This window comes from Candidozyma auris, chromosome 5 (assembly GCF_003013715.1).
Source record: "Candidozyma auris chromosome 5, complete sequence".
In the NCBI taxonomy this organism is placed as follows: Eukaryota; Fungi; Ascomycota; class Pichiomycetes; order Serinales; family Metschnikowiaceae; genus Candidozyma; species Candidozyma auris.
The window spans coordinates 1-16,076 of record NC_072816.1 but is presented as its reverse complement, the minus strand read 5'-3'; the positions used below and the strand labels follow the sequence as shown (position 1 = coordinate 16,076).

General features: G+C 47.0%; 9 protein-coding genes across 9 annotated transcripts; 2 read left to right on the top strand and 7 right to left on the bottom strand. All coding sequences in view use genetic code 12, as the record gives it.

Moving 5' to 3' along the window:
- Positions 1-335: 335 nt before the first annotated feature.
- On the bottom strand, positions 336-2,775 carry LEA1 (U2 snRNP complex subunit; the record flags this gene model as incomplete). The annotated part of the gene is made up of 2 exons (XM_029036529.2): positions 336-976; positions 1,437-2,775. The coding sequence occupies 2 exons, from the start codon at positions 2,773-2,775 to the stop codon at positions 336-338; spliced, it is 1,980 nt and encodes a 659-aa protein (XP_028888626.2).
- An 834-nt stretch (positions 2,776-3,609) lies between these two features.
- Positions 3,610-4,275, bottom strand: CJI96_0004276 (ammonium transporter 3; the record flags this gene model as incomplete). Its single annotated transcript, XM_054702183.1, has 1 exon — positions 3,610-4,275. The coding sequence occupies one exon, from the start codon at positions 4,273-4,275 to the stop codon at positions 3,610-3,612; it is 666 nt and encodes a 221-aa protein (XP_054558158.1).
- A 37-nt stretch (positions 4,276-4,312) lies between these two features.
- CJI96_0004275 (ammonium permease MEP2) lies at positions 4,313-5,128 on the bottom strand (the record flags this gene model as incomplete). Its single annotated transcript, XM_029036528.2, has 1 exon — positions 4,313-5,128. One exon carries the CDS (start codon positions 5,126-5,128, stop codon positions 4,313-4,315), a length of 816 nt encoding a protein of 271 aa, XP_028888625.2.
- A 2,063-nt stretch (positions 5,129-7,191) lies between these two features.
- Positions 7,192-8,156, top strand: CJI96_0004274 (uncharacterized protein; the record flags this gene model as incomplete). Its single annotated transcript, XM_054702182.1, has 2 exons — positions 7,192-7,545; positions 7,578-8,156. 2 exons carry the CDS (start codon positions 7,192-7,194, stop codon positions 8,154-8,156), a joined length of 933 nt encoding a protein of 310 aa, XP_054558157.1.
- Positions 8,157-8,483: 327 nt separating this feature from the next.
- Positions 8,484-9,850, top strand: CJI96_0004273 (uncharacterized protein; the record flags this gene model as incomplete). The annotated part of the gene is made up of 2 exons (XM_054702181.1): positions 8,484-8,526; positions 8,895-9,850. 2 exons carry the CDS (start codon positions 8,484-8,486, stop codon positions 9,848-9,850), a joined length of 999 nt encoding a protein of 332 aa, XP_054558156.1.
- Positions 9,851-9,969: 119 nt separating this feature from the next.
- On the bottom strand, positions 9,970-10,821 carry CJI96_0004272 (uncharacterized protein; the record flags this gene model as incomplete). The annotated part of the gene is made up of 1 exon (XM_029036526.2): positions 9,970-10,821. One exon carries the CDS (start codon positions 10,819-10,821, stop codon positions 9,970-9,972), a length of 852 nt encoding a protein of 283 aa, XP_028888623.2.
- Positions 10,822-10,929: 108 nt separating this feature from the next.
- CJI96_0004271 (uncharacterized protein) lies at positions 10,930-11,364 on the bottom strand (the record flags this gene model as incomplete). The annotated part of the gene is made up of 1 exon (XM_054702180.1): positions 10,930-11,364. One exon carries the CDS (start codon positions 11,362-11,364, stop codon positions 10,930-10,932), a length of 435 nt encoding a protein of 144 aa, XP_054558155.1.
- Positions 11,365-11,881: 517 nt separating this feature from the next.
- Positions 11,882-13,348, bottom strand: CJI96_0004270 (polynucleotide 5'-hydroxyl-kinase; the record flags this gene model as incomplete). Its single annotated transcript, XM_029036525.2, has 1 exon — positions 11,882-13,348. One exon carries the CDS (start codon positions 13,346-13,348, stop codon positions 11,882-11,884), a length of 1,467 nt encoding a protein of 488 aa, XP_028888622.2.
- A 346-nt stretch (positions 13,349-13,694) lies between these two features.
- CJI96_0004269 (uncharacterized protein) lies at positions 13,695-15,388 on the bottom strand (the record flags this gene model as incomplete). Its single annotated transcript, XM_054702179.1, has 3 exons — positions 13,695-14,209; positions 14,514-14,758; positions 14,802-15,388. 3 exons carry the CDS (start codon positions 15,386-15,388, stop codon positions 13,695-13,697), a joined length of 1,347 nt encoding a protein of 448 aa, XP_054558154.1.
- Positions 15,389-16,076: the final 688 nt, after the last annotated feature.

Below are 16,076 nucleotides of genomic sequence, written 5' to 3'. Positions count from 1 at the left end.
GAGAAGGGGATTCTTATATGAAAAGACGGTCAAACAAAGAAGTTTCAAGTGCGAGGAGGACACCTTGAGGCTTGCTTTACGTCTTTTCGGGACAAAAGAGCGTCGACACTGGGAAAAAGAGAAGGTGAGAATTTTGAGTGCGTCCATATCAGAGGACATATATCTACACCCCTTCCAGGAAAGAGCACATGGAAGGAGAAAAAAGCGGTCCACCAGAAGGTGCTTTGCTCTACAGAGGCTTACCACTAGTCATTTCCGGCTAATTGTATCCGTGTTGCTTCCAGTCTTTCTTGTCTATAAAGTTCCCTCTATCCACCCGTTTTCGTATCGTACACCTACACATTGCCCTTGAGAGCAGCCTGAATTTTCTGGATTTCTTCCAAGGACTCTGCTTCGTCAAGCTGTCGAAGAAGCTCTTCTTTTTCTTCCTTGCTGAGCTTGCTGACTGTGGCCTCTGTCAACCTCTCCTCCTTGGACTGTTCTGGTGCCGGCACGGATGCCCCACCGTTTATAGTGGCATCGAAAGCCGGCGTGGCTGTTTCGTAACTCTCTCCAAAAAGCTCTTTAGCCTCGTTTCTTTCCTTGAGTGTCACTTTTTCACCGTCGAGCACCTTCAACGTGGGGATGAGCCACACCACAAAAAGACGGTAAGTGTGCTCCCTTGTGACCTTGTTCCCTATGAGAACAAGGTGTTGTAGCGAGAGGTGCCTGAGCTCTACCAATTGAGTTAGGCGGGTAAGGTTATTGTGTGCTAGGGAAAGTGAGGTGATGCTATGATTGTGAACCTTCTTCACTTTAGATATATTGTTTCTTGCTAGTAGAACCGTCTCTAGCTTATCTAGCAGCTCGGGGATCCCGCTGAATTCAATGATATCGTTGTTGGTCAAATCGATCACACTGAAGGTGTTGTTGGTGGCATCGAGATTTTCAATGAATAGTATTTGTAGGCTTCGAAGATTGAGAGTGAGTTTTTTCTCTGGATTGGTGTATATGGGGCTTGCGCTATTATGTGTGGAGTGAGCTTCATGGTGACGGCACTCTATCGAATCTGGGCATTGCAAACCGCAGAAGCTTCGTGGTAGGCATTTCTGGAGGGAGCACTGTGTGCAGGTCAAATCCAGAAAAGTATTTAGAGGCCAACGAATGAAACCATAGGAAGAAAAGTAGGAATGAAATGAGAAAATGAATATATATTGTTGAGGTTGCAAGGTATGAAAGCCTTCATGAGCATATGTTGCAGAATCTGTGGTGACGGGGTAGTCGATGTGAGTAAGGTGACTTTGAGCAAGGTGACTTTGTACACTCGAAGACAAATAATGCTTGATATCACAACGAAACCACCCATACTTTCTCTTTTGCATCCATGCCGCTTGCATTCTAATAAATGGTTACATTGGAAATGCAGTTGTTGCTTTCGATCACCTCCCATATACAACGGTCGAAGCCGTACAATTTGGACTGGCCCCACGTTTTGAACTCATTGGATGGCTTGGACCCAATCGACTCCGTTGACAGACCCTGTCCCGACAAGTCCAGCTTGCCGTTAGCAGCAACGTGCACAATCTCCAAGTCTTCATCGCGGGTGATCTCAGATTCGTTTCTGTTGAGCAAAACAGGCTCAGTTTTATAGGTGCTGATCGCTTCTAGGAAGTCCTGGTCAAACTCGTGGAAATACATTGCTGAGGTCACTTTAGCTTGACTTTCTCGGTTCCAACGAATCTCCCAGTTACAATTGTTCCAATGCATGAAATCTATAGATTCAACAATCCCGCCATTGTGGAGCACAATCTTCTCTAGCACTCCACCCGAGCTCTCGCTAGGGTTAAGGTTATAGAGAAGATCAATGCCTAGCCGAAAATAGTTGTGAAACTTGTACACAACGCCAGCTCTTTCACATGGCGGCGAGCTGGCTTCTTTTTTGAGATGTTTGTGGATCAACAAGTGTGAATCGAACTTGTTGAAGTATGCATCCGGGGGGCCTAGAATTCGAAGAGCATCTTGCTGGGTGCTGACCCCCAATAGGAGAGTCTCGCTGGCTCGCTTTGTGCCATTTACTTCCGGGAAATCAATGAGGATCTCCCGTGTGCTGAGCATGACAGTAATCTTCTCTCTGGAGCTCAACAGGCCAGTTCTGGACGCTGTGTTTTCTTTCAAGTTTGTGAGGAAAGTGTCAAAGCTCTTGCCGTTGAATATCGTTAACGCCCGACAAGGGATGTCCGGAGCCACGTCCCAATTCGCGAGCTTGGAGAGAATCTGGTTGTCATCTTTGAGGCCTGCAAGCTTGCTAAGTAGCTCTCTCAGCTTGATGGTGAACTTAAAACAAATGCCAGGGTAACTCAACGTATACGACTTCTTGGCCATATCCAAAGTCCCGGGATGCGTGGGGCCAAATATTTTATTGTAGATGACTTTTAAAGACGGCGGTTCCACCAGTTTCTGCAATGGGCGCATTCCCCCAGTTTCTGGACCGCTCTCCTCCGGAGCCTCAATGAACAGAATCTCGTTCAATTGCTGTCCATTGTACGCAAACTTCACCATATCAAAGTTCAACACTTCTATAAGCTGAAGCTCCTGGCACTGTGCGCTCAGAAACGTGAGCCGTAGTCCCAAAGTTGGGATTGTTATGAGGATCGGTGACTCAAGGTACTTTCTAGCCGAGTAGGCAATTTGCATCGGGTGGTTGGTCGATTTCAACGTGGCCACGGTATCATAGAGGGAGGTGCCCAAGTATAAGAAATCGGCGAATCCTTCGCCTGGAACGATGGTGGAAGTCATTTTTTAAGTGAGAGGTTTGATACTGTAAAGAGGAACTTTGGGATTGATAGCCTGCGTGTTGAGGTGACCCCGTGGCTTATGTGCAGTGCTATCAACTGTGGCCTTTGGCGTGGTCGCGATATCTGAAGAGGACTCTTATGCTGGTCCCACATGTATCATAACGATGTCAACGAATTGTTTTTTTTTTTTCAACTAGTCTATCTTTGGAACCCTTGAGAGCTGTTCATTGAAGCTCTTGGTCTCCGGGAATCTTCATTTTCGACATGCTCGCTCAGGAATGCCAAAGGGTGTATCAATAACCCGTAAAGCGTGATTTTCCACTTAAAAAACCATAAATGTGTTCTTGATTCTTCCAACCTTGAGAATTGCCTATCCTAGAAGAATGCCTAGAGCGAACATACGATTTGTCTGAATACAAGGTAAGCGGTGTTTTCTCTGGGACGCTGATTGATATATAAAGGAATCAAGTGAATTGGCACCATAGACGGGCTTCTCACTATACAGTTTTGTGTTTGATGTCAGCAACGCTCAATTCGGTCGATGTTAAGTCATTGTTTGCTAGCAACTTCTTTAAATTATCCTTGGCAACACCATCGTAGGTCTCTGGGACCCTCAGACACAATCGAGATATGTCTTATATTTGTGAATCTGAAGTACTTTCATCAAGGAGCTCATGGTCCACTCAACATTGCACGCGGCTGAATTGGCTTCGTTCCATGATAAAATTGAAGGAAGCTCAGGTAATGTTGTTGAGTCATTTCCTTGGCTACACTCTCGATGCAAATTGCTAATATTAAGAATTAAACGACATATAAATGTATGAATACAAGATTTTTAGTGCTTTGTGCTTTGGTTTTCGCTAGAGTCCTCCGGGGTGAACTTTTCGCCATCTTTGTGGGTACCATCAACCTGCTCCTGCTGCTTCGAAGCAGCTGCCTTCAACTGGGCAACACGTGGGTCATTGGATCTGATGGGCTCAGCAATGTACGCTGAGTTCTTCATGCCCAAAGCAGACTCATTGTCGCTATCATAGTAGGCAAACTCGCCAATTTCAGCCAAGTTGACGCCCAACAACTCCTCGTCCTCGTGCGAACGCAATCTGAGGAATGGAACCTTGTCCATGGCATATAAGATGATGGAGGTTACCACGAACGACCAAGCGCCGTTGGCAGTGGAAGCAGCCAACTGGTAGCCCAACTGGATATAGTGGTGGTTCATCCAGCCTCCGTCAATTTGAGTGGAGCCATCGGTGGCAGCTATGTAGTCAGCAGCAAACAACCCAGTCATGAAAGTTCCAAGGAAGCCGCCAACACCGTGCAAGGCAAACACGTCCATACCATCATCGATGCCAATAACATTCTTCAAGTCAATGGCGAAATTACACACGATGGCAGGGACAATGCCGAAAGCAATGGAGTGTACACTGGAACAAATCCAGCAGCAGGGGTGATACCAACAAGACCAGCAATGGCACCCATACAGAGACCCACAGTGGACCATTTGCCGCCAGTACGGAAGTAATCAACAAACATCCACGTCAAGGCACCACACGCAGCAGCAAGGTTGGTGTTGACACAGGCGTACCACGATCTAATGGTAGAATTTCCGGTAGAGCCACCATTGAAGCCAAACCAGCCAAACCACAAAAACACTGTGCCCAACACGATGGAAGAAACAGAGTGTGGTTTGTACTAGGCACCTTACCCGAGGTCAAAGGATCATGTCTCTTGCCCAACACCATGGAGTAGGCCAAAGCGGCAAAGCCAGAGTTCTCGTGCACGGGACCACCGCCAGCGAAGTCCAAAGCACCGAGATTGGCCAACCAGCCGTTGCTTCCCCAGGTCCAGAAAGCAATGGGACAGTACACCACCGTCAACCAAACAAACAAAAACACCATCATGGGCGCCAAACGGGCTCTTTCGCAGCCGGCACCCACCATCAAAATGGCAGTGACACAGGCAAACATGCCCTGGAAGAAACACTGCAAAATGTCGGGAAGCGAGTCGACAACGGCAGGAGCACCAAGGACGTCCTTAAGGCAGATGTTGGCCAACGTACCGAGGAACTGGCTTCTTGAAGAGTGGGAAAATGTAAGGGAATATCCCCAGAAGAACCATTGGAAGGTAGTGACGCAAAGCGCCATGATCGACGCCCAGAGCAACGACAAAGCGTGTTTCTTTCTTGAAAGGCCCGAGTATAAAAGCCCAACACCAGGCACCATGATCCACACGAGCACAGCAGAGGTGGCTACCCACACCATGTTGGAGCCGTCGAACTGGGCGCTCAAGTCGACGGTCAAGGAGTCTCCACCGGTGCCGGTGCCGGTGGCGCCTTCGATAGAGGTCGTGGACATTTTCAGCGATTAGTCTTAATGTTAGAGAACATGGTCTACGGGGTGGAAATGGGGGATTTAAATACTTGATGGGTGGTGTCGGTTGATAGTGGTGAAGTGTTGATAGCGCAATAGGCCAATCAGCGTGCAGCGCGCATGTAGATACTGCGTTACTGATAAGCGACGGCGGAAGGTAGAAATGGCGAAAAGCGTGGGGATCTGGAAAAATCCCACTTGTGGTGTGGACTAGATATTCATAACTTCGGCGAGCAGGTGGTAAATGTGATTTAACTGTGAAATTCTCGATGATTACAGGGGACAACTACGGAGGGTTGAGCCACCGTCTGAATGCGATTAGTTGAAGGTCCTGCAGCTGCACAAAATAGATAAGAGATGCTGCTGAGGGAGGTGATGAAAATTATGATTGGCCGGGGATTGTGAAGAAGCAGTTTCGAGAATCCAAACGTGCAGTTCACGTTGGCCAAGTTCTTGTTTAAAGCTCAATTGGTCACTTTGTCAGAGGCTACAGAATGCTTGGCTCAGGCCCAGCTTGTCGCTGATAAGACAAGGAGAACCAAAAGAAACTTCAATTCTCCACTGTCAACACAAACACGGGTTGTCACAAACACGGGGTATGTCACAAAACCGGTAGGGCGTTCGTAATTCGGCAGTTTGTGCGGTGCAGCGCCTGTGGTGACTCGTTTAGTGTGCGTTTTGTAGGACACTGATAACGGGTATAGTTGAAGACGCTGGGAGCCAAGATCGGGGTGGTGGCTTTGAAACTTTTTTGCAAGGCTGACCTTTGAAAAAGGCTGTTGATGCGTAGGTCAAGAAATCTTCTTGTTTTTGATTATGCTTGATAGTGTAGAGATGGACAAGAGGTTTGCTTGCTCAGAAAGTAGGGCATTACAAAGGACGAATGTAGCCCTGCGCATCCCTTAAATTCTTTGGTCTTTTTTGGCGCTGAATGTGAGAAAATTAATCACGCTGTGATGTTGACTCGAGGGAGTGTTATCTGGCCGTTTGGCCGAAGCTAGGTTTGTTCTTGGCTGACTCTGGAGGGATCGTGATTGGCAGATAGTGCACCCGAAACCCGAAGGCCGATCCTCAATTCTACTCTATTTCGTTTGAATGGGACAATAGTGGAGGCTAGCGTTGGATGTTATGGTCGATTTTGGCCAAATAGACGAGTGAGGCTGTAATTGGTGAAGACTGACACCCACAGTCCAAAGTTAACGCCTAGCTTTGGCAATGAGAAACAAACATTTTTATTCTGGTAAATCTGGCTATTGCTTCCTCAAAACTAATACACCGATGAACTACTTAGTGAAGTACACCACGCAAACATCAATCAAAGCTACAAATCATACGTTTTTGTGACTTTATGAAGTATAACGGCTGATTAACACATAAAGTAACTAGTGAAGCGAGTACTTCTCGAGGCTTTTGCTTCACTTCACCAACTCAACCAGATCCATTCACCGAGATTTGGGCACATGAAGCAAAGCCCCTCCAGACTACGCTGGCACATTACTCGTTTCATCGTACAAACTCACGGAGAGGGCTCACGTCTCAGATCTGTCCCACATCAAATTCAAGGCATTATTTTCTCTCGCAGCAAGTCTTACCATCTAAGCTACGGCATTACCTTGTCCGATTAGGACACAATGTAAGATTTTCTAGAATTTTGACTCTGATTGATGCAATTGCGTCCAGACACTCACGAATCTCGTTTTACTTCTTTCGGGGTCACTCCAGTTAGACCACATATTTTTCAATTCCAGATTGATTTTTAAAAGAGCAAGGCTCGGTTGCGAAAACGGCGATGTTACCAGCAGCAAAAAAAGCTACCATCTCCACACTCATCGCTGAAAGCAGCACAACAAGAGAATCAAGGTTAAATCGCTTCTTTGCAACTCAACACCTGAACAACCTCTTCCACCTTCACTTTTTACCTGTAATTTTTCCTTTAGGCTCTGTCCCCTATATGTTCGTTTCCTGCATACCGGTATACCCGGCACAGGTGTTACCTCTCCATTTCAACAAGCACCAAACACCAACGTGAAAGACATCAAAGAGCTACCATGGCAGAAAATTCCGACTTTGCCACGTCCATTTTGACGTCTACGCTGCCACGTGACGTCGCCAACTTCATCCCCCATTCGTTGGACCTATCACAAACATTGATTGAAAAAAACTTGGTGGTATGGTTTTCCAATTATAGGAAGATGCTCATAAGGTATAATCAGGATTTGAACTTGTTGGTGGCAAACGGCAAGGATTTCTTTGCCAATTCGGGCGAGGAATTCGGCCTGATTGACAAAATCTGGAATTGCGTCGCTTCGTGTGTCACATCTCAGATAAGCGTCAACGACTCCTTGATTAAGACGATGCGCCACGATGTGTTGGGCCAGTTGTCTGCTGCTATGCGTGACGACGTGAGATTTTCGGAGCTTTGGTAAATTCGAAGGAATTGACGGAAATTAGCAAATCATTGGACAATGATGACCCCAATGGCGAGTACCAGTGGAACGTAAAGGCTCCAGCGGTGCTTTCGAATTTCGAGAACTACAAGCGCCACGAAAAAGGCTTGTTATCTAGTAGCTTCTTGAGCTACATGAATGCTGTCAACGCCAAGACCTCCGAAATGTTGCAGAAAAACGAAAACGCCGTTAACTACATCTTGAAGGAGTTCAATGTCGACAATGAGATGGCCGCTTATGTGGACTACATGACTCACGCAAAAGTCGAACCTCCCGCTCAGGCTGTAGGTGCGTCCAGTCGTAGCTCCACGGCTGCTGGGACTGCTGCTGCTTCGTCGAGCCCTGCCAAAAACCGCAGCTCCAGAGCCTCGGTGTCTAGCGGACTGTCTGAGACGAAGAAAAAGCTGAAGTTGCGCTCTAAAATGGGTTCAATTCTTGGAAGAAGAAAGAAGGATAAGCAGACTAAAGCAAGCACGGTGGATGCCATTCCTGAAGACCAGTCAGTGTCTTCAATTCCTTCCAGGCAGAACACATACTCACGCGTGCTTCCGTACCAGATAACCTGAGTAGCCATCTTCAACAACAGCAACAGAAACCACGTGTGGAAAGAGGCTCTTTGTGGCGCCTGTGTCTGCAAATGGTGGACCAGGTCAACCATCTGGCATTCGTTCACAGACATTCTCAGAGACTGTACCTCTCAGCCTGCTGTCCCACAAAAAAAGGAACACGAATCTGTTGAGGGTCCTCTGTCAACTATCCAGGAGAACCATGAACCCGAGGGCCCCAACCTCGTGAAGTATGCATCATCTGATGAGGACAGTGATGTCCCTATAGATGTACACGGTAATCGCTTGTCCATGTTGCAGGCCCACCAATTGGACGTACCACCCAAGATGGAATCTGAGTCTGAGCCTCGTTCTCGAAACACGTCTTCTGGTAAGTACAGTTTCGACTACGGTGATGAGGAAAACAAGGATCTCTGTCGGGGCCACTCCCAAGACCAATGCTGTTCCAGAGTTCCCCGCTGAAACGCTCCAGCTACTTCTGATGATGTTACCCTGGTCTGCGCAAAACGTTGCCCCATCAAGTGCCACGGCCACTAGCATCGCTAACGAGGTTGGCCCTCCACAGCCCTCCAACATCATACTCATGATTCTCTGATACTGGCAAAGCCACAAGATTCTACTGTTCCTGTTGGAGCAGCAGGAGTAGCAGGAGTAGCGGCAGTAGCAGGAGCTGCGGGAGCAGCAACTGCAGCTACTGCAGCGCCAGGTTCAGCAGCTTCAGGTACTCACCAATCTCAGCAGCTCCTCCACCTCCACCTTCTAGAAAGGTGCACACAACTGGTGACGCTAAAGTCAACAGAAGAGACCTTCACTCAGGAACATTCCACAACCTTCCTCCAGCTCGGGAGCTGATGATTCAACCACGTATCCCCCATGATGAGGCCGGCACCAGAACTTCATTGGTGAGTCAACATACAGGCAATTCATTTTTCAGGCATGACAACCAGTTCAAGCATTTCGGGTCGAGCCAGCAGTTGGTCAGTGAGGGTCTTCACACTTCAGTCGCTGAAATCATCAATGCCACATTCAAGACAGGTGAAGTGGCAAAGTCACAAGTTTTAGGCGAGGTAGCTTTTAACTACAACTCTGTGGCTCTGCCACAGCAACTTCAGGAAATTTCCATCCCAGTTTCGTTCAACAAGTTTTTGTTGAATGAACAATTCATGCGTCAAGTTGACGAAAGGAAGTATACTTTGGATCTCTCGCGGATTGCGTCGCGTACTTTGGGCGGTCTCAAATACATCTTGAACATCGATGGAAGCAAAGTTCCTGTATTGGTTAGACAAATTTGGAAATTCGAACCACATCAGGCAAGTCTCATAATCAAGCTCTCTCACAACCCATCGTTCGGTCAGCAAGTTCAGCTCGATGGCTTGGTGATCTCTGCATCTTTAGATCAAAACTCAGAGTCAACTTCGGCCTCGTCGAAGCCTGAAGGAACCTACAATAAAGACAAAAATAGGATTACTTGGAGGTACACGAAACCACTCATCTTGGGTAACGGTGTGAATGAGGAGAAGTTGATTGCAAGATTCATGACTAACGGACAAGCCGCCGAGGCACCTACTGGGGTTCAACTCAAGTTTAACGTAATCAATTCACCCACGGCATATGTACCGATCGAGGACAGTTTTGGCACCAGTATACCCAGCTACAGAAGCTTAACTACTGGAAGTTACATTTCTCATGCCTAATGGCGAGCATTCATCATAAAAGTCACAGAGAGAAAAAAGAACAAAAAAAAAAATTCAATCGTTTTGTTTCAGAATCCGCGTGTGATGCGAGATGTGTATAGTTTAGGAATATGTATTAATCAAAGTAGCTTCGAGTGTTTGACATCCTTTCTGAGTCTGTGAACAATCACACTCAAAACCACAATGACCGCAATTATAGTAATCAAGATCCATTTCAGGTATCTTTGAAATGACTCAACGGTCTCCGGGGCAATTGTAGAGCTCAAATCCGGGGTTCCTGACTTGGCAAGTGATTGAACGTAGCTGCCCAAATTCCCAATCTCTTTTCTCTGATTGCTGAATTCTTTGAGAATTGATCTGGCAATATCGTTGTTTTGATTCTGAATTTGTTCTTCCAAGCGTGCGTAATTGTTCTGCAACGTTTCGAGCACTCGATTTTGACGAATCTGTGCGTCCACGATCTGATTGAGGACAGTTGAGTCTGGAGCAGCGCTGTCTCTATTTGCAAGCAGCAAAATCAAATTTTCTAATTTGTCGAGTCTCTGATGAACCTCCGAAAGATCAATCGTGCTCGCATCAAGGCTTCCAGCAGCTCGTTGCTCTTGTGGCTCCTGGCCATTTTGCTCCCTCCATTTTCTTGTTCTCTCCATGAGTGACTCTCTGTTGTGAGACGGATGAAAAGTTGCTTGCTGTTCTTGCTGGGTGACAGTGACAACTTTTGCAGTACCGTCAGCAATGATTCCATGATCGTCGATGGCGTCCTCGGTGAGCTCGTTATAAACTGACATCTTGAGAATTTCCCAATATTCATCAGATTTACCGTCAATAGAGCCCGTGGTACCAAATGTTAAGTCTTCCTTGAGGTTCTTAAAAGAAATCGCATCCGTCTTGAAGCACAAATTGTTATCGATTTGCACCTTGAACCACTTCTTCTTGGCAGAGTACGATATTCTGAGCGTGAAAGGAACCATTGAGTCAAGATAATTGAAGGTACATGTACCAATCGTTTTATCGAGTTGGTTGGGGATCTCTTGTGCCATCTCCAGCGAAAATCTTAAGACCTGGTTTCTCTTTATTGTTCACCAAAAGTTGAAACCCGTCAAACTTGCGGGACCACCAAAGTTCAGCACATCGTAGTACAACTTTGGAGTTGTGTCAGCTTGTAAAAGCCAAAATGAAAGGCCGTTTGTGTCCACAAATGAATGATCTGCTGTCTCCTTAACCTCGGAGTTTCTAAATACTGCCTCAATCACCCACTCGTCTCTGGAGTTTGCCAACGGCTGTTTTGACCAAAGAGCACCCTGTCCAGTACCAAAGGCTAACCGACCTGCTTCAAGCTTCAAGGTGCCGCCCACATCCCAGCCATCAATCTCACTAGCTGAAGACACGGTAAACAAGTTCGGAAGCGACTGCGATCCAGGCACAGCTGCTTTCTCGCCCGAGATGATTCCCTCAGGAACGATTGCCAAAGTCACAGAAGCGAGGCTTGCGGCTAGAAGCAAAGACGGTTTCATGAATATCGTGGGGAGCTGAGAGAAGATGAAATTTGTTAATCACGAATCGCTGGATCTTCTCGCTAAACCTGTGTAGGGTGAATTTATGCAGACGTCGTCATAGGGGACCAAGAACAAGGCAAGTTACAGAGGCATCAACATATTGGAAAGAAAAAAATTGCAATAGGTTTCGAGACATCATTGCTCAAATGCTTAATATTCTTGAAAAAGTAAAAATTGTCGCACAAAGTGATGTCAAAGTATCTTTGACTTTTCGCAGCCACATGTTAAGACCTCTGGCTTTTTCGACCAAGGTTCCTCCTGGCATTCCAAATCCCTCCAATTTTGTTCGTAGGCTCCCGATTCACGAACGGAATCTTTTTCCCAATGAACGGCGAAGCAAGAATCTCCCCACTTGGGATGGAGCCAGTTCCTCTCACAAGTGCAAGTGTATGACCATTAGCTGTTGCCCGCAGTAGCTTTCCAGAGAGGTTCTGATCTTTGGGCAAGTAAACAAGGAAGAATCTTTCTTTGAGATTTATTGAGTGAACAATGCAAAGACAAATGAAAGTGCAGTCGAGATGCAGCAATTCAGTTGTGTTAATGAATTGAGGAGAAGACTGGAGTGAACTTTGGGAACATTAATTGCACAAAGGGCCACAACAGAGGCCTCGATAAACGTTTGCATCTCACTTTCATTCAAACATTTGACTGGCTCATGAAGAGAGGTAATTAGTGGAACAGAGAATTCGTTGCCTGGTGTGAAGCTGAGAATCAGAGGTGCCAGCTCCAAAAGAAATGAACTGAAGTCCCAATGATGGCGAGAGATCCTGTGAAAATACTGAAGTAAGGCGATTTCAGATGCGAGAATGCCCAGATACTTGGGCTTTCTTCTCGTGGAATCCAATTTATAGACAGTTTTGTAAGTGAGATCGGCAAGGACTTCATCGTCTGGGTTATCCTGGACCTCAAACTCATCGGGTTCAAAGTTGCCTATGCTTAGATAGTTGTTGTGTGACAAATAGATAAGTGAAGGCTCTAGGTCACCGAAAACCTTGAATAAATGAGCCAACGTCTCTCTTCCAAACCCACGAATGTTACCTGGGGTAATCACAATTAAAGGGATTGACTTCCAATGTGTGATATAATGCTTTTTTAAGCTCTCCGTGCAACGAAAGTAGTAGGATGGCGCCACCGCGGGGTCCTCGTGTCCGTAAAAGTGTAGTTTGTTGTTGGAGTCATGTGTTTGAAGATGTACACCAATTGAGATTTGGGAATGAAATGTCAAGCCGATGCATCCTGTGGGAGTAAACTTGGGGCTACTTGGGTCTAAGTCTATAAGTGCAACCCTCTGAACTCCCGCAAGAAGCATATTATTTACTAGCAAATCGGCGAAGGTCAGCCTTCCACAGAAGGAAGCACCCACAACGATAGCAGCCCTCGATTCTTGAAAGCGAAGCTTTTCTGATACCTCTGTGATCGCATAATGAGCTTTTTGATCCACACGAAGCCCAACAACATTATTCCTTGGTGTCTCCACCACCTCAAACGTGTAGGGTGAGCTTGGCTGTGTGTGAAATAGATCCTGGAGATTTGGCAGGATAAACCCAAAATTCTGTAAGCCAGTGTCCAAGTTTGAAAGCTTTATAACGGTTGAATAAGATGGTAGAACACCTGTTTGTGTGCTTTCTTCGCTTTCTAGCCCACAGATTACAGGGAGCGACTCATTCTTACTGGTCACCACGGGATACGCATTTCCCGACGAGATCTTGAATAAATTGTTTACTGATGCACATCCCTTAACCACTGAAAGGTCGTAGAAGCCATCCACCATAATGAATTCGTCTTTGTTGAGCCCTACTAGCACTGCAGAATCCATGAAGATGGCATTCTTAGGTCCCAAGGTGACATTGGAGGAAGTGATGGTACCACTAAGATTAGCATTGTATAGCAGTGCCTCAGAGGATTTGTTTGACAGTCGGTTTAAGGCGGCAAAGGCACTCATCGGAGCATTGGGAGGTTGAAGGGTAGGAAGGTGATTCGTAGTAGAGATTCTGTTGATAACACACCTATGCAGGCGATGGAGGGTGATACAACCAAACGAAACTGGCCGAACTGCATCACAATATTTAGTATCAAAATCGCTTGCTCAAGGAAGTATAACAATTTCTTACTACAACTTTACATTTTGGCTTGTTACTTATTGGTTGCGCCGGCGATGGCAGCAAAATGTCCTTGCGAACTCAATTAATTTGATTGCATGGCACTTGTGGTAACTGTTTATTGCTCTATATAAAGCATCGCATATGAAATTGTCATAGCAGTTTTGGCCATAATAGCCAATAAATAATCTAGAGCATGGCTCTTTCGGAAGTGTTTTGTTCGGCAGTCATGATGGAAGACAAAACCTTGGCTGCCTTGACTACGTTCTCGTCGGTGTACCTTCTTCCCGTCAATTGCAAGCAGATGGGAGCATTGATAAAATCCTCGGGCCCACTGTAAAGGGTGTACTCGTATTGTTCAAGTTCGTTGCGAGGAACGAAAGATTTGTCAATCTGGTCCTCAGACTGAACTCTGAGGCCAGTGGGAAACACCACGTTGGGGAAGTCCAAGATGTTCCACAAACAAGTATAACCCCAGTATGTTATGGTTTCTGGCTTTGATGCTGGCGCGACGTACGTGGGAGAAAGAATGTAGTCGATACCCATCTCGTTCATAAGGTCCATGTAGATACATCTGTACTCGTCTCTTATACTGATGAGTCTCTGGACATCGAGACCGGTAAGCTGCTCGTCACCTTTGCCGAAGCTGAAATTCTTCTGACTCAAATGAACCACAGGCTCTCCAGAAAGGGCAAGTCTCTTTTCTGGCCATAGTTGTGGTCGTAGTTGTATGCAACGTAGCAAGTGTACACCAACTTCTCCACGTCCTTCAGTTTCCACTCTACCACCTCCACACCTGCAGCCTCGAGCTTTGCCTTGGCCACTTTGAGAGCTCTGAGTATCGGAGGCGTGGGCTTCACCACCCCGTCATCGTAGCAGATTGCAATTTTGAGGTTTTTGGGCTCGGGAGGGTGCATCTCTCAAGGAATAGGCAACACCAACGGATCGTGTTGCCAGGGCTGCAAATCGATCAATGCTTTCATACACAAGTCGAGATCCTCGGCACACTTGCCAAGGGACCCAATGTTGGATACACAATGTCGGGAGCCTGGTCGTCGTAAGGCCCCACTACACCGGTCAAGGAAATTCTCTTTGTGGAGGGCCTCAACCCCCAGGCACCGCAGAAAGCTGCTGGAGCACGAATGGACCCGCCAATGTCACTTCCAATGCCAAATGCGCTGCCGTTCATTGCCGCCAACACACCTTCACCGCTCGAGGAGCCGCCAGGCGACAATGCCGTGTTGCAAGGGTTTCTGCACTTGCCAGTGATGTTGTTGTTGGTGCACATGCATCAACATCTGGGGCTCTGTGGTCCTCACGTAGAACACAGCGCCCTGGTCGTACAACGCTTGCACGATAGCCGAGTTCTTGTCGCTGACATAATCCAACTTCCCCACGTACCCTGCGTGGACAATTTTACCTTTGAAGGCGTAGTGTTCTTTTAAAGAAATTGGCAACCCGTGCAAAGGCCCCACTGTTTTGCCTGTTTCTGCGTAGTAGGCATCGAGCTCCAGCGCCCTATGCAAGCCCTCCTCCACAAAAAGCTCCATAGCACAATTTGTCAATTGATGAGCCACGGTCGCAGTTTTGGCAAACGCCTTGAACACCTCCACAGCGGTCAATTCGCCCTTGGCGATTTTCCGGGCCAATTGCGTGGCCGACCACGAGGTGATGTCCATTTCCTCGCCAGTCAAGGCTTTTGCAGCCAAAGCCCGGGCATCAATGCCATGCTCCAACTCCTCAGGCGTCGGCAAAAGGTAATCGGGCAACTTGAACTCGTCCTTGATGCCCGCATGCAACCGAGCCCTGTACGCCTCGATCTTGGGTTTCCAGAGCTTGTACTTTTGCGGGTCCTCGGTGTCGTTGATATATTTGCCGAACATGGGAGATTTTCTTTTTTTATTATTTTTGTTCAATAAAGAGAAATCTCTAGGATGGACGAGAGAACCATTGTCTTTTGTATTCATGGGGTCGAGCTATCAATGGAGCCGATAACCGAGCCCAAGCGCCAAATCGGGGAATACGGTTGATTGTAAGCGAGAAAAATATAAGCTTCCAACGGCAGCGGAATACAGCACTCAGCCAGACAAAGCGTCTGCTATCAAGGGGGCCTGCATCTGTGCCGGGCATACCTGCCCTTTTGCGCTCTACTCTATTATTCCGTTTCTCCTCACCGTTATGTAGTACCCTGTCTATCAGCAGGCCTGCCTCATTAGGCGATGCGCCTGACCTCTTCCTTGCGGTGATAGTGCACTCACTGGGGCAATCGTCGTCGGCTATATGCACCCACCTATCTCATCCACCAAGTGAAGATGATTCAAAGCTTGCATCGACACCACCATGAAAAGAAAGAGAGCCGGTCCGGGTTTTCTTAGGTGGTGTCTGGGTTTTTAGGTGGTGTCTGGGTTTTCTTTAGGTGGTGTCTGGGTTTCTTAGGTGGTGTCTGGGTTTTCTTAGGTGGTGTCTGGGTTTTCTTAGGTGGTGTCTGGGTTTTCTTAGGTGGTGTCTGGGTTTTCTTAGGTGGTGTCTGGGTTTCTTAGGTGGTGTCTGGGTTTCTTAGGTGGTGTCTGG